This window comes from Rhineura floridana, chromosome 4 (genome assembly GCF_030035675.1).
Source record: "Rhineura floridana isolate rRhiFlo1 chromosome 4, rRhiFlo1.hap2, whole genome shotgun sequence".
Classification (NCBI taxonomy): domain Eukaryota; kingdom Metazoa; phylum Chordata; class Lepidosauria; order Squamata; family Rhineuridae; genus Rhineura; species Rhineura floridana.
The window spans coordinates 4,173,592-4,201,539 of NC_084483.1; the positions used below are offsets into that span (position 1 = coordinate 4,173,592).

At 39.2% G+C, this 27,948-nt stretch overlaps 1 protein-coding gene across 5 annotated transcripts in view; it reads right to left on the minus strand.

The window, feature by feature from the left end:
• Window positions 1-811: 811 nt before the first annotated feature.
• EHBP1 (EH domain binding protein 1) overlaps window positions 812-27,948 on the minus strand; it is a 400,871-nt gene continuing 373,734 nt past the window's right edge. For 3 of the 5 annotated variants that reach the window (XM_061622278.1, XM_061622277.1, XM_061622276.1), the window contains exons 21-24: window positions 13,503-13,602; window positions 10,244-10,317; window positions 2,355-2,469; window positions 812-2,004 (exon numbers count right to left, since the gene is read on the minus strand). In XM_061622278.1, coding sequence (XP_061478262.1) covers window positions 1,914-2,004; window positions 2,355-2,469; window positions 10,244-10,317; window positions 13,503-13,602 — 380 coding nt within the window. In that variant the 3' untranslated portion in view covers window positions 812-1,913. The remainder of the gene's footprint in view (window positions 2,005-2,354; window positions 2,470-10,243; window positions 10,318-13,502; window positions 13,603-27,948) is intronic. The other 2 variants (XM_061622280.1, XM_061622279.1) reach the window with 2 other exon arrangements.

Here is a 27,948-nt window from a genome sequence, read left to right on the forward strand (position 1 = left end):
TCACGATGTGGATTTTGTAACATATCGGGGATTCACCTTGCGCCGCTTTCTGTACTCCCTTCCTCCCAATACAAGCGCCCCCCCATCCGGGAAGCTCATTCTACTCTCTCCCCCTCCCATCGCCATGAGTTTACATTGATTGATCACCTGCGCTTACCGTGGAAAGCAGAATCAACAACCATATTTGTAAGACCAGCATCTACTCCGTTAAAAACTTTTCCCATACCAAACGATTTTTTTTATTATTTAAAATATTTTTTAAAGCACACCACAATTTGCACAATTTCTTGATCAGCAAATTCAGCTCAGACTGAAATGACACAAATGGCCTGTCTTCTATTATAGTTGAAAATACCCTTCACTGTAGCAGTGGCAGAGCATGGGCTGCAGGTGTAATACTAAAAAATGGGGAATTCTGTAAAAGTAACTTAATTTTTTTTAAATGCCTCCAATCTCTACTGGTAGAAAAGCCTGGCTCCTTAGGTAGAACTCTGCACTCCTATGCTACCTCCCTGAATTCAGGGGGGATTTTTTGCTGACTAAAAATGCAGAGGACAGCATTGAACATAAAGTTATTAGGTTAAAATGTGGAACTTATACAAACTTTCAGTAACAGATTAGTAGAAGCTGTTTGAAGGCAAATCTTTGTGTATAAAACTTTTCCTTTGAAACTTCTCTAACAAACTGGTGCAATAATATTAAGAACTGGGAAACTTAAAAAAGATAGAACACCCCTCTCTGCTTGTTCCCGTTTTTTATTCAACATTTCTCAGAAAGGTGAATACAAACTGTGTAAAAATAGATTCATTTCATTTTGCACAGATATTGTGTGACAATCATAACTAGAGAATGATGCCACCAAAGCATCTGAGAAACATCAGGATTTAAAAAAAAAGATTTTGTAGAAAAGTAGAACACCACAGTTATGGTAAGAAAGATCCAGCTTTATTGAAAATTTATACATAACTCAGCTTTGTAATAAATAAACATAACAGTTTCCACAAAAATGAGTAGGATGCTAGGGAAGGATATATTAACTTGCAAGGGGATTTTGCAAATAATGGCAAGATAGGTCCCTGATGGATACAGAATAAATATTAACAGCATTGTGGAGCCAGAATGCAGAGGTCAGACAAAATGAAGAGAAGGGAACTAAACGAAGAGATAAATAAATAATTAATAAAAATGGAATTGCTTCTAAAGAAGATTTTTTTGTAAACTGATCACACTTCAGTTAACCTTTTCATTACAATCAGTTCTTCAGATCACAAGGTTTTTGCAAGGCATAGGTTAAAAAACCCCTGCTCTTTGAACACATCAGGAAGATAATAAATTTTACTTAAAATAAAAATGTAAAACTGCTGCTGAAATAAACATTGGTAAATATAGCACATTGTAATAAATGGTCTGAGTATATTCTAGCGATAAAATTTTAGGCAGCATATTAAATATTACACCTGGCAGGACTAGATGAAATAATTAAAATTATTTTTGTCTTCTCTCCTCCTCTGCAATACTATTACATAGAAGAATGTATTTTAAAGTTATTTCAACAAAATGTTAAAGGCCAAGATTTCCCCCCTTCTCAAACAACCCTGGTATTGCTACAACATTTGGGTGCAAACTTATTTAAAACAATGTAAAAAAATTATCTAAGCCTGCAAGTAAATCCTGGGGGAAATGTAGTTTTAAAGTAATATTGCTTGAAGGGAAAGGCCAGGGTGAGATGGGGGGGGCAGCGTGGAGAATCAGAAAAACAATTCAGGTTAAAGCTGGTCTAGCCAAAGGTAAGGTGTCAACATTTTCCAAAGTGTATTATTTCTGATTTTGTTTTTCTAGTCTTGGTGTCAGTACTTCCAAAATGTGAGGTTTAGACTATAAAACATTACAGTATCTTTCCCCATGAAAGCCAGTTACTGAAGGACACATTTCTCTTCTTTCTTGGCCATCTTTCCTTTATTTTGCTCAAGAGTCCTTTCCAAATGCTCATCTTCTTCTTCAGCCCTGGAAAACCAAACACAATTGTCATCAGTTTTCCTGATAAAGTCCTATTTATGCAATAAAGTCCTATTTGACGCAATAGCTCCTGTACAGAACCTCAAAGAAATTCACACCCGAAACACCGCTCACTTTAGGGGCCAGGGCGTGCCATCTGATTGGGTGGGTGAGAACTAGGAGGACAGTCATTACCAGATTCCAAACTGCATGGAATCTCTACAAACTGAATTGCCTCAGCATTGGATTATTGAACATTCATCAGAGTCTTCCTTCTCGAATGGTACTAGATGAAACAAGGCTATCATGCAGGAAAAACACAGTTCTATTAGAGATGCTGGCCAAGATACAAAACTTACTGTTTTTCTTGGGCATCTAAATCTCTGACCAGTGCATCACGTTTATTAACAAGAATAACAAGTTCATCCAGCAAAAGCTGTTCTCGCCTCTTCTGGGCTTCGGTCTTTTGCCAGTCTGAAAAGAAAAGAAGGAAATCCAGAACTGTATGCTTTGAAAGCTAAATATACATATGATCTAAACAAATCAGTGGTAGATCTTTGGCCTCAACTATAGAGCCTGTTCCTTTGCAGGGACCATTTCATTTCACATTCTTATGGATTTGTGTAACTTTAAACTACCAAGTCTCTCCTTTGACTTAAGTGTCAAATGCTTGATGGGAGAGGGTAGGAAGACTGATAAATCAGATCCAATACTTTTGTATTTTCCAACATTAAATTCTGGCGTAATATAAAAAAACCTCCTAATTCCAAGTTATTGTATGAGCACAGACCTGCATGGAGTGGAATGGAATCTATTTTCTAGCTCACTGTATTGAAATTAGGAAACTTGATTATTTGCATTTATGTGCCCATTTTATATTTCAGACTGTCTAGGCAACCCCCCATTCCCTTACCATGTGTGTGTAGAGATTTGTATCTGAAACAGGAAAAATTACAGACACCCCGCCCCAGTCAAAGCAAACACAAAAACATCTTTCTTAATCTCACTGTAACTTACTCTCCCCTCCAAATAGTCTATTCTTTGCTAATTTCTTTCTTGGTACATCTTAGCAGTTGGAAATGCCTCACACTGGGCACCAGATGCTTCAGAATAACTTTAAAAGTGGGTATCAGATAATTAGCCTTTTTCTTTGAGGTAAAAACACATCTGCTAGACAGTGTTACACAGCTTCCTCCAGAGTAGTTCAGACTGTTAGGCAGCTTGTGTAAAGCTGAATCTTAAGTCTTTATCCAGGAAACAATTCCAAATTTGGTTGCTGAAGTTTTTAAAAAAGTGGAGTACACATCATGCTAATTTCTTTCACTCGTTCAGTTTTGCTTTAATTTGTTATTTTGAGATGTTACAGAAGGAGAGAGGTTCTCTCACATAGGTCTTTCCTTTTGGTGATGCATCTTCTCATAAGGCAGTGTTTCATTAAAAAGGTCAGCTTTGACACTGGAGCCCTCCTCAAGCAGTCTAAACCAACTGCTCCCCAGGCCAGACTGCAAGGGCCTGTATCTGTCAATCAACCACCAGTCTGTCCCACCTCCCTCATTAGGAAGGTAAACAATGAAAAGAAGGAGAAGTAGATGTTGAAGGAGATAGCAGAACGAATGAGAAGCAGGAGGGAAACAGGACACCAGCTTTAAAAGAAAACTCCATAGCTTCTGACTCATGTAGCGTCCCCTCCTCTATCAACTTTCAAACACAGACATAGACACACACACACACCCAAGGCAAGACAGTGCAACCCTTTTGGATTTCTCTCTTCTCTCTCCATTGCCCTGGGCAATCATGTTAAAACTCACATGGCTGGTGCTTATTCAGATAAACCTAACAATGAACACCAATGGTTACCATGTGAATCTTCACAAACCACACAAGAATGTGCTGGTTCAAATCCCCCTGACCCCCCTCCAAAGCAAAATTTATTCAAGGCAGCAAACTGTTCAGAAGCTTTATGAAAGCAAGTGGTGCTAGAGTGAATTCAGTCTTGTATTTACAAATTAAAAATTAGATGCAGCCTCATCCAATAAAGGTTAGAACAGCTCTAAAAAGCCAGGAATGTGTAACCCTTTCTTTAAATTGCCTTTCCAATATACATAGTATATGCACACTAACAGGCACATAGAGAAAATATACTCCCTCACACAGAGAAAACAACGAATATATCTGTAAGCACTATATCCTAGGCACTGCACTTACAAGAGAAGACCCTAATGAAGTTCTCAGTATAAAATTGTTACCACTATTTATTATTTATTCAATAACAGCATTTATATGATGTCCAACAGTAGATCTCTACTACTAATGATGCACCTACTTTTCAACATTTAGTTAGCACCAGAAATCTAGAAGGCTCTAGCTCCTCCTCACCTTTTTTAAATACACAATTCCTTAACCACTCATAATTTGTTGAGATCTTACATTTGAATGCATATATTCACAGCTGCAAAATAAAGCAAGAACAGCTGTCATCTCTGGTTTAAATATAACCGTTGTACAAAAATGATACATTAAAGAGTCCCAAACATACTGTTTGAAATAAATCCTATGGATTCCAATGAGATACATTTTCCGAGTAATGATATTTAGGATTGGAACAAGGGGTGTTTGCTTACAATAGTTTCTTTTATAGGAAAATCAATCACAAGATACTTGTGCTGTAATCCTAAACACACTTAGTAAGGAGTAAGCTCTACTGAACTTAGTGGGAATTCTGAGTCAACATGCAATCAACAGGATTGTGCTGTTAAAGGTTGTTAATTAAAATGGCTGATAACCAAACTTGGTTTTGTTGTAATTTTGACCAGTTAAATATACTACTACAAAGACATACACACTTCTGTAGCTCTTTTTCTTGCCAACTGAGAGTGTAAGCTTGACGTTTCCATTGATACCACCCTAATCTCCAGTTTGGAGGAATAATTGTTTTGCATAAAATGCTGATATGCATGCTGATTTCTGTTTCCAAAATGCAAAAACCAAGTAAAGAGTTCTAACCACTGTTATATGTGGAAACAACCTCTGTCAAACAACCTTGCTTGGTTGTCGGGTATTTTATGAAGCATAAGCAAAAGTAGATATTGGCCAACAATGTCAGTCCTGTGGTCAATCTTCCTTATTCCAGCCTAGTTTGTGAATAATAGCAGTAATCCTGCTGATCATATTTTCTATTATACCAAAAGATCTAAAATAAAGAAGGTGCAAGTCCCATTGCTTTCCATGGGACATTTTTTAAAATAGTAATTGCTAAATATCAGAGCCTCGACATTTTTTGCTCACATTTAAATGCATTTATGTGGAAACAGGTCTTGTTGAATTCAGCTGAACACATTTAGGCTTTGAGTTCTTCTATTATGTTATTTCTGAAGTTTACAAATAAAGAGAATAATTCACCACACCACTTTACTACAGCAAGTTTAACACAAACAAACAAAAAACCCTCTATGAAACCAGCACGGTGAAGAAGTGGGATTTAGACATTTAATTTCAAAAAATGGCCTTGCCCCCTGCCCAAGGGGCAGTTTGTTATATGATAAAGATATCAGCTGTTTAAGGATGAAAAAAATCATAACCCAACATTCCAACGAGCTAAGGCAAGGTGCTTGTGTGATTCCAAGGAGTTCTTTGGATAATTTGGATTATTATTATTACTCCTGATATGCTGGCACCCTTATATGGTCAGCAAAAGCAAAATACATTGAAATTATATTCATTCCAGGGTTTAAAAAACCTTGCTCTGTTCCTTTTTTATTTGCAGATAATGGCTCACCTAGACCCAACATGCATTATGTTAAGTACTGGTTTTGGGGCTGCAATTCTAAAGATGTTCCCTTGAAATTAATGTGATTACTTCCCACAGGCATGTGTTTAAGAACTGGGGTGTATATCAGTTTAAATCTAAGTACTTTGGCGTATTGATTCTTCAGTCTTTGGCAATATAAAATTCTTAAAGAAATATATAGATTTCAAAATTGTGTACTGAATAAAAATTTTCAAAAGTATTCAGGGCTTCATATTTTTGAATCAGTTGGTGTTTACTTTGGTTTTTATGGAGATAATGACTTTGGGAAAAGAAAACAGGTATTAGTATTTCAACAGAAATACACTGTACTGAAAACGACCCAAATTCTGTAGTAAAACCCCCCAACAACCCTTCAATCTTGCCTTGAAGTTTTGATGAAAATTAATGCTAGTTTTGTAAAGAGCACATTGGGGGATTGCAGTCAAAGCCTTATCTTTAGTTCCAGTCAACTAGCAATCCTGAAAGAGTTTGCATCATCATCAGAGGAGGCCATTTGATAGGATTCTACTGCTGAACCTAATCAATCTATGGAATACTGTGGCAGCGCTGTGTAACAAAGCTAAAATAGATTTACAAATGGGGTGTTAGGGGATAAGCTTCTCCACAGGATTACATATTGATTCTAAATATAAAAAGCTTATCATATAAACCATAACTACAAAAACAGTGAACCTATGCATAAATCCTTTTAAGAAGAGCACCCCTTCAAACGTGAATCCAAGAATGAATCAAGATGTACGAAATTCTACAGGAGATCTATGTCTTGGGTAGAAAAATGAACACATACCCCACCTAAGCTGTGCAAAACAGGGACTTTATCTGTTCTAAGGAGGCATTAAATTTGAACAAGAGGAGCAATGCATACAAGAAGGTAACTGGAGCCCAAAGATCCTCAATCCGCAGCTGGTGATTGCTGTGTTTATACTGGGTTTCATGAAATAACCTGATTTCTGCATTGGTTTTCTGCTGGTTTATGTAAAGCATATCAAGAAATATGTGGCTTTTTTTCTTTTAGTATATAACCAGATTATATGTTGACCTGTGGCTTTTGCTCAGATGAGTAGTACTGTTTGTAAAAATAAGAATAATCTATGGCCAAACGTAAACTAGAATACAGTTGGATAGGTATGTATATTCGGTGTGAAAGGCCTCCAAAATGCTGTTCTACTGCAAACGCCTCAATTTTAATAACTGGCTTACAGGTTCACCGAGACTGCAATCCTATGCATACTCAGAGAGGTAAGCACCACTGAATTAAAAGGGATTTACTTCCAAGGAAACCTGAATAGGATCTCACTGTGAATGTCAGCACCTCTAAAATGATGGTGGTGCCCAATATACTGCCTTTATCTCTAAAAAGCAGGCCACTACCTTTTGCTAGTCTCCTTTTGCCTGGCCATCAACCAGCTAAGTGAATGAGTTTGGAAATTTTTACATATAAATGTGTAAATTTACGATTTTCTCAAGCAGTAATGACAATCTCCCTCAAAAAGTCAGTAAACATAATTTGAATTACTTCTTTAAAGTAATTGTCTATCCTTCCCACAAATATCCCAACATAGTTATGAACCTTAGATTAGTGGCAAACAATTTCTCCTTCATGTTTTACAAATGCACATGAGGTGTTAACAAATCACCTAGCTGATTTGAGACCCTGCCATTTTCATTCATGTAACGTAACTTTAAATTTTTTCCCCAAAAGTAGGACTGCTACAGATTTATTTATTTATAGGCAGTCTTTCAGGGATTAACCCTCCTAAAGTGCAATGGGCTCTTCCTTTTTGTGGTTGTTAATATTTTCAACAAACCTTAAATAAAATATGAAAAGGAACAGAATATTTACATGAACATTACAAGTAAGATTTCAAACATATTTGTAATTTCTGTGCTTCATTAATAGCTCTGGTCTCATTCACAAGACTTTTGTGTCAGCTAGCTGGGTGTGCATGTGGTGGTTTAAGAATGGGAATGTGCATCCCATTGAAAACAAGTAAGACAGCATCTGTAGTTGGAAACACATCTTATTTATACCTGCAGAGCCTAAAATAAGGCTATCTGAGAGAGTTCATAAAGGTTCCATGGATATCCATACAGTGGGGTGAAAAATTCCATGAAAATAAAACCACATGTATAAATAAAGCACTCCATGCCACCAGTGTTCCCTCTGTAGTTGTGTTCAGTTTTGAATGAAGAGAACATGGAATCACTATTAGAGCAGTTGGTAAGACTTGCTTCAGTTTAGGGTGAAGTGCACCAACTACTCTAATAGCACAATGTCACAAAGCTGCCTCTTCCCTACATCCCACTTTGGTCACTTAGATCTGTTCATGGTACCACACATCCTTGCAGAAAAGCATGCTGTGACTTGAACCTGTGCTTTTAATGCTGTGGCACTAGTTATCTGGCATTCCTTTGCTTTAGAAGTGAAGCAAGCCCCAACTTTGTTGTTTTGACGTTTGTTGAAAGCTTTTTTCTTAACATTAGTCTATTTTATTTCTGCAGTTTTAAATTCTTGTTTTTTGTTTTAATACTGTTTTATGAGTTTATTGTGCTTTATGTTCTATTTCTGTATTTCACCTTTTATGAAGGTTTATAGTTTAAGATGCAGTATGTTTTGTATTTTTCTATTTTATTGTCTGATAGAGTTGGTTCTTATTGGAAAATGTAAGCTGCTTTGTGGAGGAAGTTCATCACAAAGTGGGGCATTCCTTTTTTAAAATAAAAACATATAGTCTATGGACTGCTAAGCCAAACTGTGGTTTACTGTGGACGAGGAAGTGTGTGGTTACTCTGGTTGCGCTGATCCAAGAGTGGATCAATTGTATTGCTTAGCTTCACACAAACCATGACCTGTAGCCAAGGTTTGTTCTTGGCTTACCACTTATGGTTTGTTTGGGGGAGACAAACTACAAGCCCAGGACTGCATGTAACACTATGGTTTGGTTCTGGGTAGAGTGGCAGCAACAGGATCTGAGGAGGAGCAAAGTGGTTGCAATTTTTGCTCTAAGTATCTGCATGCTTGCTTGTTCATGTTTAACCATAGTTTGGCTTTGTGTAATGTCCAAACTGGGTCCATACTACATTTATGTTGCAGATGAATAACCCAGTGAAAACATTAACAACTGCTGGACTGTTAATCTGTTAAATCAGATGAAACACAATAAAGAATAATTTTATTATTGTAATCATGTGTCCAATACAGATTTTTAAATGGCAGAATGTGTTTTGCTATTTTCAGGCCTGCATAAACATGCTTTACATCATTCAAAAACTAACTTTTGCTTAAGAAGCTCCGAAGCCTTAAGATGTACAGGTCTCCAAAAGGACACTTTCTAGTTTTCTGGGCCCAAAGTTTTATTTCCTTGTGAACATTTTCTTATTGTAGCTGTCAAAATCCTCTTTACAAAGCAATGAACATGTTTCTGAGTTTAGATTTTATTCAGGATTCCTGTAATTCTTAAGTTTTGTCAAGAAACGACAAAGAGATGGATTAGAAAGCTACCTGACACCTCATGCCTTTTCCTCACAAACTCTTGCTTTCAGTGATGTCTCTGAACTAATTAGAATTGATTTATTATGGATCAGGTACCTTATCAGGTGAAGAAAGAAATTACCATGGACAGTCAAAGGGTTAAGAGGTCAATATAGAATAGCAAAATCAATTTGCATTGATTAGACAAAAGGTCCATTTTACAGAGCCCAGAGGATTAACTTTTAAGCAAACATCTTTGAACTGCAAAGACAGAATGTGTGCCTGAAAGGTATAAGTAGAGCAGCTTTATAAAAAAACTTGGCATATTTAAATATCAAAATAAGGTAAAACAGTAGTTTAACCTATCTGGATGTTTACTTTTATTAAATCATTCATTGGATTATTGTACAATTTTTAAAAAGCATTATGAAGAAGCAATTGTTTAATTTATCCCCTATGTCAATCTGTTCAGGAGTTTTCATTCAGGTGAAGTGATTGACCTCTCAGAAAGCTACAGAGATTGAAGAAAATATGTCCAAAAGGTTGCAGTACTGCTGTTATTTTGTCTGATGAAATATCTTACGTGACATGTGCATGATATTTTTATAATGAAGATGGATAAGGTCTATTCTTTCTATAGAAGTACTGTTTCTAACCAATGTTTAAGATGTAGAAATAATGAATCTCATGTGTCATTTCCTCCATTTTGCACTGAGGCAAAACTAGTGTTGTGTCAAAACTTATGTCACTTTAACTTAAAAAAATAATGTAGGGAAGCAAACCTACCCTGCCTGCACTATTTCAATTTCAAATTCATTTTAAGACAAACTGTGTGTCCTTGTTTATTCAGGTCAATATTTTGAAAAGTTCATAATTGGTCTAGAGGTGGTCACACAGTATTTTTCAGTTCTATCTAAAAGCAGAACACTTACACAGACAGCAATCTAAACTTTCAAAACATTTCTTACCTTCAATGGCAAGCATTGCTCTTAGTTCCCTGTTCAACAGTTCGTACCGCCTTTCTAGGTCATGTTCCTTTTCCCTAGGCAAGTTGGAAAAGTTCATCAATATGTTAATGACTAAATCATTAAACACTTAAAGGAACCTTTAATTTACATTGATCTTTCAGACTCATAACTGACTTTTCTCTTTAGGGTTAAACTACTCTAAACAAATGATACACAAGAACAAAGCCTTCTTAAGAATTAGTGTTGCCAGCTTTTCCTTACTCTAAGAGGGTCCACTTATTTTAAAGCACTGCCCCCGTTCTTGAATACTGTGGCCCATTGGACATAATAGGTTTCCTTTATTAAAGACAAGAACCAAAAGCACAGGTTCTATTACACACCACAGAATCAGCAAAGCTCCAGGATATCAGATTTTGAGTTAGACAGAAAACCTGGTAATTTTTAATTCCCTCCTGCCACACCATGTTTAATCTCTTGCACTATTTCAGGTGATCAGTAGAACTGCTGTTGTAGTGCTTTAGAGTGAATGGAGATGATGTAAATAAGCAAACTTCTAGTTATCCAAAATTTTACCCTGCAATGCCTTCAGAGTCAATAGATGTATGGAATCATTAGATGTAAAATAAACTTAATATGTTGAAGAAGAAGATAAACGGATACAGGTAATTAATATGACAGTGGAAGAATTATGTATGCATTTTTATTTGGTAATGTAAGTATTCAGGGCTTAAATTTGAAACTGGATTGACCATATCTTGGTTCTGCAACCTTTTGTCACTGAATGCCTTTAAGCACTTGCCCTCAGAGAATAGCACCCTGACTATTCAGTAGCCACAGGCAGCCTCCATATATCTCCATATATAAGGGGCAGGGTTTCTAGGGCAGAGAATAGCCTTTTTGGAAATAAGCAAATCTTGAAGGTAATCATCTAATAAAGGAGAACTGGAGAAAGTGCCATAATGGGCCTGGCTACTTTAAATATCTGTCATGCCTTCTGCCTTTGTTGATGGTTGTTATAAAAAACTTCCCTTAGAACACCGGTTTTGTGTGTTTTGTAAAACAGCTACAGATGATGTCGTTCATTATGTTACCCAGTGTCCTTTATGTAAAGATCCTCGTGAGAAATATCTGTCTGAATTTAGTCGTAGGAAAATTTTTGTTTTACCCAGTGAGTTTGTGTGTGTGTTTTTTGTTATTGGACAAAGAAATAGATATCTCATTGCGTGTTTCCTTATTTGCCCTGGCAGCTAGGAATTTAAGAGCTAAATTTGTGTCTCAGCTTTGAATGATCTATGTTTGTAATGGCATATTGCTAAATGAATATGGTATGGTACTTTAAATATCAAAAGGAGCAATCTACCTAATACTGCTGTATAGTAATACACATTCATTCCTACACATCATGGACAAGATACATGTACAGTGGAATATGTACCTCAAAATAATGTCAGAGGCCATCTTGACTGTGGGGTGTTGTTTAGGTGCTTTTGTTTGGGTCAAAACTTAATTCTAGAAGTAGTTATTTTTGCTATTTGTAAAATTGATTTTATATTTATTGTTGGACCTTATTATGAATTATGTATATTGTTTCAATTTATTGTATATTTCTTAATGAGATGTTTCTTTAACTTATGGTGTGAATATTTTGAATTTTGTTTTGTAACAGTGAATTATGTAATTTTTTCATGTTGTGAGCCGCCTTGAGCATAGATTATGATGGAAAGACAGCATGCAAATAAACCATGGTGATGATGGTGATGTTAATGGAGGTCTTCCTTTCTGCCAGAGATGCATTCTTTTTGAAAAGGCCTTATGAACCTTCAAATGAGGATTGCTCTCCGTTCCCTGTGGCAACACAGATTCATCTCAAGTTTACTCAAAAGCTCTTCTGTTCCTGCATCAACTGGCACTGCTGTCAGAGGGCAGGCAATGGACCAGTTCAGACAATCATTTGGGCTGTGATGTATGAAGCTGGGAAAAAGTGTTGGGGCTGAGTATTCCTTCGTAGCTCTAGATCAGAGCCTGACTTATTATCCTGGCTTGTTAACTGGCATTAAGCCAGAGTTCTCTGGTTTGGACATAGTCAGAAACTAAGCTGCAAACTGGGAGAGGAGGAACAATTTTGCTGCATGCTAGTTTCTAGTGCTCAAATGATTATCTGAACTGAGCCAAAGTGTGTGTGTATATGTGTGGCAAGAACTTAAAGTGTTTTCTTGTGCTTTGCATGTAAATGTTCCTGAGATTCCAAAAAATCACTTTCAGTCAGAGTAGGCAATACTGGTCTAACAGGACAAATAATCTCCTCTGATATAAGACAGCTTCCTATATTCTTTGTAATGTCTGAACAGAAACTTTGGGCAATATTAAACTAAATCCTTGCACTAGCGGAATTGCTTCAACTTCAAGGGGATTTCCCACCTTCGCTTACTCTATGTTGTCCCCAAATGTATTCTGAAGGGTTGGGGATACCTCCATAACAGATTTAGGGGCCGTGGGGGAGGAGAGAAGGGGAGAACATTCCATTGTGCCAGAAAAAATCCTTGTGCTAATGGAACATTCGATTTAGCCTATGATGAATACTCCTGATGTTTACCTCTGAGCCAGATTCCCTGCACTGTCCGGCATCACCAGCTTCTGCATCTGGCAGAGGTCGATAAAAAGGCCCACTTCAGAGATTACAAAGAAGAACAGAAGGCGCAAGTCACTTGCACTACCTGCTCCCCTGAAGCCATTTCTAAATAGCACGCTTTCCCTGATTGTCACATTTCTAGCATGCAATTTAATTGAAGTGAAAGTCATTTGCGTATTTCCCTAATGCAATTTATTCATTTACTCTTCGTAACAAAAACATATGAAACTTATCTGCTTTCCATGCCCCTCTGCCTTCCCCCCCCAATCCTAAATAGATGTGTCTTGATCTAGGTTATAGGCAATACTGCACAGGTGATTTGCACAGAGTTCTTCTGATTGCAAGTAGTTTCCCCATTCAATTCAATGCTGATATGTCTGTGAATTAGGTCTGGATCCATAACATGCAAAGGCATCTGTGAATGTTTTGATTAAGGCTGATTATGTGAATATCAGTACCATTCGTTTTCATGTTCTGAATTTAGGATCAGGGCATTATTCTTATATAACTGTATACTTTAAAAGTTTCTGAACTGCTGGAAAAAAATGAGTTACTTGACAGATAAAAACTCTGGTCCTACAGAAAAGAAGCAGAAGGGCAATGTTGGTAAATCAATATATATATACTCACAGCAGGGAGAGCTGATTCATCCTTCTTATTAAGGCATTTTTCTTATTGACCAACATGAACCATTCTTGCATCATAGCTTCTTCTTCTTCAGTGTTTCTCCCTGTATAAAAAAAACAAATATACTTATATGTACTTACACAAGAGAGTGTAACTCAATGATAAGCCTCAACTTCTCTGTCATGGACTTTCGAGATAATAAAAACGCCATAAAATCTAAAAATATACCTCCAGATTTCGGCAAAAATTAATGAAATATCATTGTTAGAACCCAAAGGACCATGAGCAGTCTGCCACACATGCACAAGGACAGTTTAGTTTCCTTTCAGTTGCAGCACCCCACAAGCTCTAAAGCGCTGCTCTCAAAGTTAGAGAGGTGCTCTAGAGTATAAGGGGCTTCCACTGGAGGGGGAAATGGATGACACCCCCCTGCACATGCAATGGATTCTGACCCAGAAGTGAACATTGTTTTCAAGAGTTATTTTGGATGTTATTTTTCCGAGAAAGAAACTGCCAAACACAAGTGTCAAAATGGTCAGAGAGTCATCTAATGGGCATTATTACTTTATAGAGATAATAAGCTGCCCAGAGGACTTTAGGTTATGGGACGGCATTAAAATACTATAAATAAATAAATGCACTGAGCATTTTTCCTTCTCTCTTTACTTATTGTTAGATTTATATACTGCCTTGTGACCCAGCAAGACCTCCATGGCTGGTCACAAGAAAATTCCTTCCTGACATGTGTTTAATAATGGATATTTAAGATCTCAGTCAGATATACTGACATACTACAAGAATATGTATTTAAGCCAAGAAAAAAAATTGATCCCGCATTGTATTTTCCGCCTTGGGCTCCTGCTAGAGGAAGGGCGGGATAAAAATCTAATTAATAATAATGATGATGATGATGACTGTCATGTAATCACATAGTAAGATTATACTGTGGCTGCCACAGTGGGGGGGGGAATAACATTAATTCTGGCAAAACCTATCCTGGCCGCACACAACCAGAGAATTGATAAACTCTGCAAGCCAGGCTTGGCAACTGCACCTCACCATTTAAACCAAGAACCAGGCCAATGCCTGAATTAGGTCAGCTGCCACATTCTACCCATATTTGCATACTCTGGTTGCAACCCAGAATAAATAAAACAATGCTATTGATTTCCACTGGCATTATACATTCATTACAGAATTAGAAGGTGAGAGGAAATATCTACTGAAATTCCCTACTACTATCTTACAAGTGGATAGCGCCAATGAACTATTATAAGCACTAATAAACCTTTCCATTGACGCTGGATTTATTCAAATATAGAATTGTATCTATTAAATAAAAGCCATTTCGAAATGACATAAACAGTGTGATCATATGCCTCTCCACTCAGACAAAGCCCTACTGAGTTCAATTGGGCTTACTACCAAATAAGTGTACATAGGGTTATAGTCTTCCAAATTGGCTTTCAGTGTCAAACAAATTACTTGTGAATGATGTCAATACAAAATGTAAGACAGCCATTCAAAAATCAAGTCTAACTTTTTGTCAATTTAAGTTCTTTAATTGATTTTTAGATGTAGAAAATTCAAACAAGGGTTCAGAGTCACTTGTGAAAACAGTCCAAGGCATGTTATGTCTTGGACCTGGTTTGTGGCAGTTCTAACAGACTGTAGTACAAATTACTTCCTCCCTTCTAGAAAATCCTTACAAAAATTCTTACATGTAAATGTGTAATCATACAGCCACAACAGTGGCTGTATACTATAGCCAGCATGGATTTTTCACATTCCGCAATGTTAAATTGAAAATACCCCCCATGCCATTCTGATGCTTCCCATAAGCTCACTTCAAAACAAAACCTTACAAAACTTATAGTCCTGAACTCAGAAACGCTTGCTTAACAACCCTCTCAATTTTCATGGTGATACATAAAACAGTCAGAGAGAATTGAGAGTTCAAAAAACCCCAGAGCCCTTTTGGACTTTTCTCTCTGAGTTCTCATAATCTGTTGAAATTCATTAAAAATCAGCCATGTTCACAGAGTACCTGTAATCCTATTACTGACCTTGCCCCATACTCTGACCTTCATCTTCTACAGTTTCAAAGTTAAACAAATGCCTGGTTGATTTTTAATTAATTTAAGACATTTTGGCTGGCACCCTATGATAATGCAGGGCATGCTCAGTAACAACCAACTGTCAGAGCTCTAAAAGCCAGACTCACAGCTGCTTAACTAATCAGGGGACCACACCCACACCAGACTTTGATTTCATGCGAGACAGTCATGGCTTCCCTCAGAGAATTCTGGGAAGTGTAGTTTGTGAAGGGTGCTGAGAAGAGACTCCTGTTCCACTAAGGGAGCTCCAGTGGCCAGACTGGTTTAACAGTCAGCCACTCTGATTGAAGGTATGTGAGGGGAACACGGTGTCTCCTAGCAACTCTCAGCACCCTTCACTAACTACACAATTTGGGATGGTCTTTCACAGTCCAATCTACTTGCTGTGTAGCTTGGAATAATTTGGTAACATGTGCCTGACGCCTGCAGAATAGTCTCCAGTGGACCTCAGGAATGTCTCAGTTTGCACAAGATAAAACAGTGGGAGGTGAAATATATTCTAGCAAAATTCTAGGTGTGCTCTATGTTTTTAATTGACCATGCCCACCTTGCCTTAAATGAAGTGGTTTAAACATAGCAGACTGAAAACATGCATCCTCTGTTTTCCAACAGCTAGTCATTGCTGAAGTAGCAACATATTGTAATCCGTCTGATTTTACATCAAACTGCAGTTTCAGATTCAACTGTTAATGCACCCAAAATAGAAATAGAACATAACCTCCAATTTGAAACACAAAAGGCTATCTTCACCATTTATTTATTTATTTATTTATTTAAGCTTATATACCGCCCGACTAGCAACAGCTCTCTGGGCGGTGAACATTAAAAATACAATAAAAATAACACAAAACTGTACACAAAACTGTACAGTCTAAAATCAAAATATAATAATTTAGAATTAACAGGAATTAAAATGCCTCAGAGAAGAGAAAGGTTTTAACCTGGCGCCGAAAAGATGATAGTGTCGGCGCCAGGCGCACCTCCTCAGGGAGACCATTCCATAGTTTGGGGGCCACCACTGAGAAGGCCCTAGATCTTGTCACCACTCTCCGGGCTTCCCTATGAGTCGGAACACGGAGGAGGGCCTTCGTAGTAGACCGTAGTGTATGGGCCGGTTCATATCGGGAGAGGCGTTCCGACAGATATCGTGGTCCCGCGCCGTATAAGGCTTTATAGGTAAGTACCAACACTTTGAATCTGGCCCGGAAGCATATTGGAAGCCAGTGCAAACGGGCTAGCACAGGTGTTATATGCTCAGACCGCTTAGTTCTTGTTAGCAGTCTGGCCGCCGCATTTTGCACTAGCTGTAGCTTCCGAATCGTCTTCAAAGGTAGCCCTACGTAAAGCGCATTGCAGTAGCCCAGACGCGAGGTTACCATAGCATGTACCACTGATGAGAGGTCCTCCTTACTCAGATAGGGACGTAGCTGGGCTACCAACCGAAGTTGGTCGAACGCATTCCGGGCCACCGAGGCTACATGAGCCTCAAGTGTGAGGGAAGAGTCTAAGATGACTCCCAGACTACGCACCTGTTCCTTTAGGGGGAGTGTAACCCCATCCAGGACAGGGTATATATCCACCATCCGATCAGAGAAACCATCCACCAACAGCATCTCAGTCTTGTCAGGATTGAGTCTCAGTTTGTTAGTTCTCATCCAGTCCATTGTCGCAGCCATATGACATTGACCAATAAAAAGGCATTGAAATTAATAAAAATAAATTTGACACAGATTTCTAGGATGAATAATGAGGGAAATAAAATTTTCTAGATTAGATCTCTGTAGAAACATCAGTAACAAAGGAAAGAAGCAAAGTAAGAAGAACAACAAACATACAAAAATATAATTGTCTATCTTTGGATGTGGCAGGTATTGCCACCACTCACCATATGCTCAGAGGCACATGTTACCAAATTCTTGCAAGCTACACAGGAAGTGGATTGGACTGTGAAAGACCAACCCAAATTTTTGTAGGGCAGTATCTCAGAGAGGAGGTCAGGTCTCCTGCTCCCCTGGTGCATTCACTATAGCTGCCCAATTTCCCTGTTTTTTAAAGTTTGATAGAAATATCTGTGGGCTATAGGTACATTCTTAAACCGTAAGGTTTTTTTTGCCTATTAGTGCCTATATAAGCAAATGAATGCTTGCACATGGTGGTGATGGTAGCAGTAATAAATAAATAAATACATAAGCATGTATACAGAGCTTTTTGAGTGTTTAACAGAGTAATCCTAGTTAAATGAGATGTCTTCTTAGGTCAGACTGTACAGGATTGCAGCCTAAGGTACTTCACACACATGATTTTAAAAGGCTTGTGAAATAGCTCAGCATTAATATTTTCACACTGATTGGGGCTAAGGCTGAGAAAAGAGTGGCTTGCCTAAATCCATTAACAGAGCTGAACCCAGGACTTCCAAGCTCATGTTCGCAGTCACTGCGTCACATCACACAGGGGGAGTGCGACCTTGTTACCCTTACTTGATCTCTCAGCAGCTTTTGATACTATTGAGCATGGTATCCTTCTGGGCCGACTTGGTGAGATGGCTATTGGAGGCACTGTTTTACAGTGGTTCCGATCCTATCTCCAAGGTGGAGGAACGCCTCTCCCAACATGAACCCACCCGTATACTGCGCTCAACATCTAAGGCCCTCCTCTGGGTGCCTACTCTGAGGGAAGCTCGGAGGCTGGCAATGAGAGGGCCTTCCAAATTATGGAATGGGCTTTGTGGCGATGGGGGGCACCTGGCACCAACACTGTTATCTTTTCAGTGCCAGGTCAAGACTTTCCTCTTCTCCCAGGCATTTTAGCATGTGCTTTTAAATTGTTTTTTAAAATTGTTTTTGTGTTTTAAAATTGGTATATTTGTTTTTAATGTTTTTAATTGCTGTAAACCGCCCAGAGAGCTTTGACTATGGGGTGGTATATAAATGAAATAAATAAATAAATAAGGTCATTTTCAGAGAATAGCATTGGGCGATTGTCTGTTGGCCCCCTGGCAGTTGTGCTGTGGGGTGCTGCAGGGTACCATCTTGTCCCTCATGCTATTTAACATCTATATGAAGCCCTTGGGAGCAGTCATCAGGAGATTTGGGGCGAGGTGTCAGCAGTACACTGTTGATGCCCAGCTCTATTTCTCTGTAACATCTGAATTGGGAGAGGCTGTGCAAGCCCTGGACCGCTGCCTGGACTCGGTGGTGGGCTGGATGAGGGCCAATAAACTGAGTCTGAATCCTAGCAAGACGGAGGCACTGTGGGTTGGTGGTTCCCGAGTTTGGATAATTGGTCAGTTGCCTGCTTTGGATGGGGTCATACTCCCTCTTAAAGAGCAGGTCCATAGTCTGGGGGTGCTCCTGGATCCATCTTTGTCGCTAGAGGCCCAGGTGACCTCAGTGGCTAGGAGTGCCTTTTACCAGCTTCAGCTGGTAAGACAGCTGCGGCCGTTTCTGGACCAGGATAGCCTGACCACTGTTGCCACACACTGGTAACCTCAAGGCTGGATTACTGTAATGTGCTCTATGTTGGGCTGCCCTTGAGGTTGGGCCGGAAGCTGCAACTGGTGCAATATGCGGCTGTGAGACTGCTCACTGGGGCAGGGTATCGCTAACATGTCACCCCACTGCTGAAAGAAGCGGACCTTTAGTGTGGCGGCACCTACCCTGTGGAATTCCCTCCCCTTATATATTAGACAGGCGCTATCTCTGTTATCTTTTCGGCACCTATTGAAGACCTTCCTCTTTCAACAAGCCTTTTAAGTTGAGATCGTATCCCATTCTGCGTCTGTGTTATATGTATATGTAATATGTTTTTAACCTTTTTATTAAAGATATCTTGAAAGCTTTTTAAAAATGTTTTTAAAGATGTTTTGTTTTAATGTATTTTAAAGTCTGTTTTTATGATGTTTTAAAGTGTTTTTAGTGCTTTTGTTTGCCGCCCTGGGCTCGTGCTGGGAGGAAGGTCCGGATATAATCCAAAAATAAATAAATAAATCAAGGTTGATTTGACTGGGATCCTGCAATCTAGACATCTGGAACTCAAAACTTTCAAAGTGATTTGCCAATAGATCTCTCTTTTGTAACATAATGCTAGAGCAATAGAAGTGGGAGGTATCAGTACAATAATTTAATCAGGAATGCTTAACAAGTATATACAAAAAGTGGAGATGTCACACTGCTTCTTTGCACAGGCATGAAGCTATGGTGAAATAGACTTTTAAGCTGTACCTGTATAAAAAGCTAAGAGGACTTTTATTTCGGTGTAGTCGTTAAGGTGTTGGACTACGACCTGGGAGACCAGGGTTCGAATCCCCACACAGCCATGAAGCTCACTGGGTGACCTTGGGCCAGTCACTGCCTCTCAGCCTCATGAAAACCCTATTCATAGGGTCGCCATAAGTCAGAATCGACTTGAAGGCAGTACATTTTTTTTAAAGATATATTTTTATTTTAAGTTGGATACAAATAAATTCCTTTTAATGTGAAATATTTAAGGCTTAATAATAGCTGAGGTTTGTGCTGGTCTTATCTTTTGGAGGAGAAATGTTGTACTACTGAGGGGTCACTGCCTGAATGATTTCCTGCAGTACGGTTTCCTTCTCCCATACCACAAAGTGTGGATGTAGGGCAAATGCAGAAATTCACACAGGAACGGTGATAACCCCAGCTGAATTATGTGAATGCTAAAAAATAAGATATATTTCCCCACTTTTGGAACATATACAAGTCTATGCTGAGAAGCACATAAAGGTGCCTGTTAATATTCACTGGTGCATCTCCCATTTTTGAGAATGGGACACTCACAGAATTAATCTGGGTTGTCTAAGGACAGAATGCCAATATTCAGCAAAGTTCGGACATTCATTGTAAATCGTATACTAGATTAGCAGTAAAATAAGAAATGTCGTGGACTTGGCCACAGTCCTTGGTTTGTGTTAATATTTGTAGTTCTCAAGATTACAATGAAAGAAGGTGAACGTAGGTAATCAAGTTTTAAAACCTGCAGAATATCCTGAACAATTCCTGCCATAATTAAAATTCATGTGATACAAAAGGATGTCTGATGGTTATGAATAAAAAGATCTCAAATGTTCTGGGTGCTTTTTCTTCCTTTGCTATTGATTCATTCAGTGACCTCTTAGACAAATGTCTCTTCACATCTCAGCTTCTCATTACAAATATAACATTTTCACACTTGTGTCAAGTGTTAATTGATGTTTACAAAGTGTTCTGAAATGATCTACTGAAATGAGATATATAAAAGTATTTATATACTTTTGACACAGATTTTCTTCTATAAAAGCTACAACCAACATATAGGAAAAATATTAAACTTTGCTCTGTGACCAAACGTTTTACCCATTTTCCTTTACTTCACTTCAGACATTAGGACACAGCTGACTCCTTGCCATAAATACAATTCATGAGTAGAATGGCTTTTGATCCAGTGGAGGTGTCGGCTAATGTAAGAGAAGGTGTTTTTCATTGCTTGCTCTCTTCCTCTGCAGCCCCCTGTGCCTCTGCTCTGTGGTCTCCCAACTCTCTGGAACAGATTCTTAAGGGTGTGCAAGTGTGTGCACACACAAGGCTACAGCAGGAAAAGGGGAACACGTGAAAACGCTTCTCCCTCTCTTACGTTAGACTTTAATTCACTAACAGGCAAAAACCCTTGTGGTTTAAGAATGTACCTATAGCCAACAGATATTTCTATCAAACTTTAAAAAGCAGGGATATTGGGCAGCTATAGGGAATGCACCAGGGGAGCAGGAGATCTGACCTCCTCTCTGAGATATTGGACTGCCCTACAAATTTGTCAAAATGCAAAGACAATTTGGGTTGGTCTTTCACAGTCCAATCCACTTCCTGTGTAGCTTGGAAGAATTGGGGAGGGAGGGAGGGCTGGAGTGGGCAGGGGAAGAGGAAGAAGGGAGAGGAGAGGGGAAGGAGGGGAAAGGCAGGTCTGATCATTTGCATGCTTATTGAGTTCAATGGGATTTACACCCATGTAATCATGGTTAGGATAGGTAAAACTGACCATGGGGGAGAGGGGGAGGGGGAAGGGGAAGGGAGGAGGAGGGGAAAGGAGGGGATTGGAAGGGTAGGGGCAAAAGGGAGGTGATGGGAGGAAGGAGGAGAGCAGGGCAGGTTTTATCATTTGCAGGCTTGAGTTCAATGGAATTTACTCCCATGCAGTCATGGTTAAGACAGGCAAAACTGACCATGGATGGGAGGCAGCGGCGGAAGGGATTGGAAGGGGAGGGGGAAGGAGGGGCAAAGGAAGGGGAGGAAAAGGGCAAGAAGAAGGGGATAGGAGGGAGGAGAAGGGAGGGTGGGTTTCATCATTTGCATACTTTTTGAGTTCATGGGATTTATTTCTGTGCAATCATGTTTAGGACAGGTGAAACTGACCTGGGGGAGGGGCAGGGGAAGGGAGAAGGAGGGCAGGGAGGGGAGGAGATGGGTGGGTGGGCACTGCGCAGAGGGGAAGCCCCTTTCCTTTCCAAAAGGAAAACATTGTGAACAGTATCATTGCTTTTCAGCGTTTCCCTCACCTTTTTATTCTACAGCAGGCACATGTAGCCTCCCACCCAAATTTAAACCAAAGCTGTGCCTGGCCACATCCACACCAGACATTTATTTTGCTTTAGACAGTCATGGCTTTTCCAAAAGAACCCTGGGAAGTGTAGTTAGTGAAGGGTGTAAGAGTTTCTAGGAGATGCCCTATTCCCCTCACAGACCTTCAGTCAGAACGGCTGACTGTTAAACCACTCTGGCCGCTGGAGCTCTGTCAGGGGAATAGGAGTCTCCTCTCAGCCCCTTTCACAAACTACACTTCCCAGGATCTTTGGGGGAAGCCATGACTGTCTAAAGTGAAATAAAGGTGTGGCCCTCTGATTAGCTAAGCGAAGCAACTGTGAGTCTGGCTTTTAGAACACTGACAAACACTGATTGGTTCTTACTGAGCATGTCCAACATTATCATTAAGTTCAATGCTAAATTTCTCAAATTAATTAAAAATCAGCTAGGCATTTTTTTAACTTTTAAACTGCAGAAGATGAAGGTCAGAGTATGGGGCAAGGTCAGTAATAGGATTACTGAACACACTCTGTCAGCACAGCTGATTTTTAATTAATTTCAACGAATTAACTCTGACAGAAAAAAGTCCAAAAGGGGTCTGTTTTTCCCCGGTCTTTTTCTGTCTTTTTACACTTTGAACTCTCAATTCGTGGCTGTATAATGTAGGAATGCAGAGGATGCCTCTGTTGGATCGTTCTGCCCAGTTACTACTGGTAGTGGGTAAAAAGGAGAGCTGTTCATATTGACACCCCCAATCCTATGGCATGTAAGAATGAGGAATCTGCAGAGCATCATGTACTAATTGTATCAGAAAGCTTCAGTAAGTTAAATAAGGATCTAAATAAATAGAAAGAAATAGGAAGAAGGGGTAGGTGGGGAGGTTGGAGCTGATGAAGACATATATATCCAAATTGCTAAGAAGCAAAAAAAAGTACCAAAGCGTTAAGAGAGGACAGGACAGAAGAGAATGCCCTCTCTTCATTTCTGTTAAGCTTTACTTCTGTAAAATGTAGTTTATTTCCAGGGGCAAAACCTGATGCTTAGCACACAGATGGCAACTATATTGTTATTAACAATAATATTGTTTTGTGATTGCGAGCTTATTACTCCTTTCCCCCCTCACAGAATGAAAGCTGTGAAGCTTTCCCATTAAAGAATTCACAGGTTCTGTTTCATGAGGAATAAGATGAGGAATAAGCTCCCATTCATAGAAACATTACTACAATATCAATATATTATTATTATTATTATTATTTTATTCAATTTCTATACTGCCCACAGCCAACGGCTCTCTGGGCAGTGAACAGCATAAATTTAAAATACAATATAATAAAATCACATATCAATACCACACATATAACAAAATTCCAAAGACTAAAAACATATTACATAATTGTTCTAGTATATTAAGATGTAATAAATATACTAAGAATATTACAGCATCTTAGGTGTGCATTGCACTTTACATAACACAAAAGGAGAAGTCCTTGCCCCAGAGGATCTTACCATCTAAAATTTAACACAAGGGAAAAAACAAAGGAAGAGGAGGGAAGTGGAAGTAGGGATAAATAATATGCAATTGCTTCATTTATGGGTTCTTAGTTGCAGTGAGCAACAGGAACTAGAGGCTTGCACCATAGCCATAATGGAAAAGATAAATAAATAAATAAATATTTTATTTCTGAGTCGCCTATCTGGCCGGGTTAACGGCCACTCTAGGCAACGTACATCATAGGATAAAATACAACACATAAAATACCAACAGATAACCCAAAAAACCTCAACTATAATGAGCTAAAACCACCCACAACTATAACAAGATAAGACTAGCCCACCCCAGGAAGCTTGTATGCCCGCCTAAATAGCCAGGTTTTCAAGGCGCGGCGGAAACTTGGCAGGGAGGGGGCGCGGCAGAAACTTGGCAGGGAGGGGGCATGGCGGAGGTCATAGGGCAGGGAATTCCAGAGGGTGGGGGCCACAATCGAAAATGCCCTCTTTCTGGTCCGCACCAGCCTAGCTGTTCTAACTGGTGGGACCGAGGGAAGGTCTTGTGTGGCTGATCTCGTCAGGCGGCATATTTGGTGATGCTGGAGGCGCTCCTTCAGATAAACTGGGCCGAAACCGTATAGGGCTTTAACGATTAATACCAACACCTTGAATTGGGCCCGGTAGACAACTGGTAACCAGTGTAGATCTTCTAACACCGGAGTGATGTGATCACGGCGACGGCTGTTCTTAATTAAACGTGCCGCCGCATTCTGTACCAGCTGTAGTTTCCGGACTGTTTTCAAGGGTAACCCAACGTAGAGCGCATTGCAGTAGTCTAAGCGAGAGGAGACCAGGGCATGTACCACCCGTGGGAGCAGATGGACAGGAAGCAGATGGGTTTTGAACAGGAATATGAAGGAAGTAAGGATCACCACCTCCTCTAAGATGCACACCTTAATGTGGTGAGGGGGTTTGAGTGTTAAAGAAGCTGAGAGCAATGCCGTCAGGAGTCTAGACCAACAGGCTAGACTCCTAGCAGGGGCACCCATGGCGGAATGGTCAAAACTGAGACACCAGACTAAGATGCATCCAAACTCAGAGGAAGGCAATGGTAAACCACCTCTGAATACCTCTTACCATGAAACAGAGTATCCAAAATGCAACATGAGATAATGCTGGAAGATGAGGCCCCCAGGTCAGAAGGCACTCAATGAGCGATTGGGGAAGAAGAAAGGACAAGTACGAGTAGCGCTGTGACTAATGACACAGCTGGGTCAAAGCCAAAAGGAAGTCCAGAGGCTGATGAACATAGATGCAAAAGGAAAGTCCGGAGTTGTATGACGTACACATAGGAACATGGAACATGAGAAGCATGAACCAAGGAAAGTTAGAAATTGTCAAGCTAGAAATGGAATGTATTAACATTACAATACTGGGTGTGAGTGAATTAAAATGGAGGGGAATGGGACATTTTCAGCCAGGCAACTACAAAATATTTTATGCAGAAAATAAGAAATTAAGAAGAAATGGGGTTGCTTTAATAGTGAGAAGTGATGTAGCAAAAGCAATTAGGAGCTACAATGCAAGGTCTGAGTGACTGATATAAATGAGATTTAATGGGAAACTATTAACATAACCATCATCCAAGTCTATTCTCCAACGGCAAACATAGAAGAAGAGGAATTGGAAAATTTTTACACAGAAGTATAGGAAGAAATTGATCACACACCAAAACAAGATGTTCTGATAATCATGGGGGACTGGAATGCAAAAGTAAGGAACAGGGAAGAACTAGGGATTGTGGGAAAATGAGGATTAGGAGATAGAAATGAAGTAGGACAAAGGCTTACTGAATTCTGTGAAGCCAATAATTTGTTTCTTGCAAACACATTTTTGAGCAACTAACAAGACTGTACACGTGGACATCAACAAATGGTCAAGATAGGAATCAAATTGATTATATAATAGGTAGCAGAAGATGGAGGAGTTCCATACTTTCCCAGAAGAATATAAAGATCAAATAAGGAACAGATTTGAGGCTTTAAACTTAGTTGACAGAGAACCAGAAGAACTATGGAGTGAAGTCACAGACATTATCAGGGAAGAATACAAGAAGACAATGCCCCTAGTTAAAAAGAGAGAAAGACCTCAATGGATGACTGAAGAAACTCTTAAAATGGTTAAAGAGAGAAGGAAAATAAAAGCAGGAGGAGATAGAAACATGGTTAGAACCCTAAATGCAACAATACAGTGAGTAGTACGTAGGGTCAAAGAGAACTATTACAATAGTTATTGTATAGAAATAGAAGAGGACAGCAAAAAGGGTAGAACAAGAAAGATTAGATAAATTAAAGGGAAATTTAAACCAAGAGTAGGGATGATGAATTATCAAACAGGGGACCACACTGATTGACTGAGATGAAATAAAAGGAAGATGGAAGCAATACACTGAAGAACTCTATAAAAGAGATGCAAGGATGACAGATTCATTCACAGAAGAACCGTATGATGAAGAACCAGAAATGTTAGACTGTGAGGAGACTGCTCTTAAAATGCTTGGAAGAAACAAATCACCAGGAACAGATGGCATACCAATACAGTTGCTACAAGCTACTGAGACTGAATCTGTCCAATGTTTGACAACAATTTGTCAACAAATATGGAAAAGAAAACAATGGCCCACAGACTGGAAGTGTTCAATATACATCTGAATTCCAAAGAAAGGGGATCTCAGGGAATGCAGTAATTATTGAACTACTGCCTTAATATCCCATACAAGTAAAGTAATGCTCAAGATTCTACAACAAAGGGTCTTACCATATATGAAGCAAGGAATGCCAGATGTCTAAGCTGGATTTAGAAAAGGAAGAGGCACCAGAGATCATATCGCAAACATACGTTGGATAATGGAACGGACCAAGGAATTTCAGAAGGAAATCACCCTGTGCTTTATAGATTACAGCAAAGCCTTTGACTGTGTAGATTATGAAAAACTATGGAATGCTTTAAAAGAAAAGGGGGTGCCACAGCATCTGATTGTCCTGATGCGCAACGTATACTCTGGACAAGAAGCTACTGTAAGGACAGAATATGGAGAAACCAATTGGTTCCTCATCGGAAAGGGTGTGAGACAGGGGTGTATTTTATCACCCTATTTGTTTAATCTATACACAGAACATATCATACGGAAAGCAGGACTGGACCAAGATGAAGGAGGTGTGAAAATTGGAGAGAGAAATATCAAAAAATTAAGATATGCAGATGATACCATACTACTAGCAGAAACCAGTAATGATTTGAAACAAATGCTGATGAAAGTTTGAGAGGAAAGCACAAAAGCAGGACTACAGCTGAATGTCAAGAAGACTAAAGTAATGACAACAGAAGTTTTATGTAACTTTAAAGTTGACAATGAGGACATTGAATTTGTCAAGGATTATCAATACCTTGGCACAGTCATTTACCAAAATGGAGACGATAGTGAAGAAATCAGAAGAAGGCTAGGACTGGGGAGGGCAGCTGTGAGAGAACTAGAAAAGGTCCTCAAATGCAAAGATGTATCACTGAACACCAAAGTCAGGATCATTCAGACCATGGTATTCCCGATCTCTATGTATGGATGTGAAAGTCGGACAGTGAAAAAAGTGGATAAAAGAAAAATCAACTCATTTGAAATGTGGTATTGGAGGAGAGCTTTGTGCATACAATGGACTGCAAAAAAGACAAATAATTGGGTGTTGGAACAAATTAAACCAGAACTATTACTAGAAGCTAAAATGATGAAACTGAGGTTATCATACTTTGGACACATAATGGGAAGACATGGTTCAGTAGAAAAGACAATAATGCTGGGGAAAACAGCAGGGAGTAGAAAAAGAGGAAGGCCAAAGAAGAAATGGATAGATTCCATAAAGGAAGCCACAGACCTGAACTTACAAGATTTGAACAGGGTGGTTTATAACAGATGCTCTTGGAGGTCACTGATTCATAGGGTCACCATAAGTTGTAATCAACTTGAAGGCATATAACAACAACAAAGGATTACCAGGTATTTTGGGAGGCAGTAGGGGCAGCAAGAGGGAAAGGACAGTGTGTTTTGAGGGAGCAAGAGACCTCTGAAGAGGAGAGGATTGTGGAGCAGCAGGTTTGGACCAGAGATTTTGCCAAAGGGGTCGGAAAGGAAGGGCTCTATTTTTCCATTTTTTAAAATCTGAAGTGACGTGACTTGGCAACGGAATGAATATGAGGAATAAGAGAGAGAGAGAGAAAGGGAGA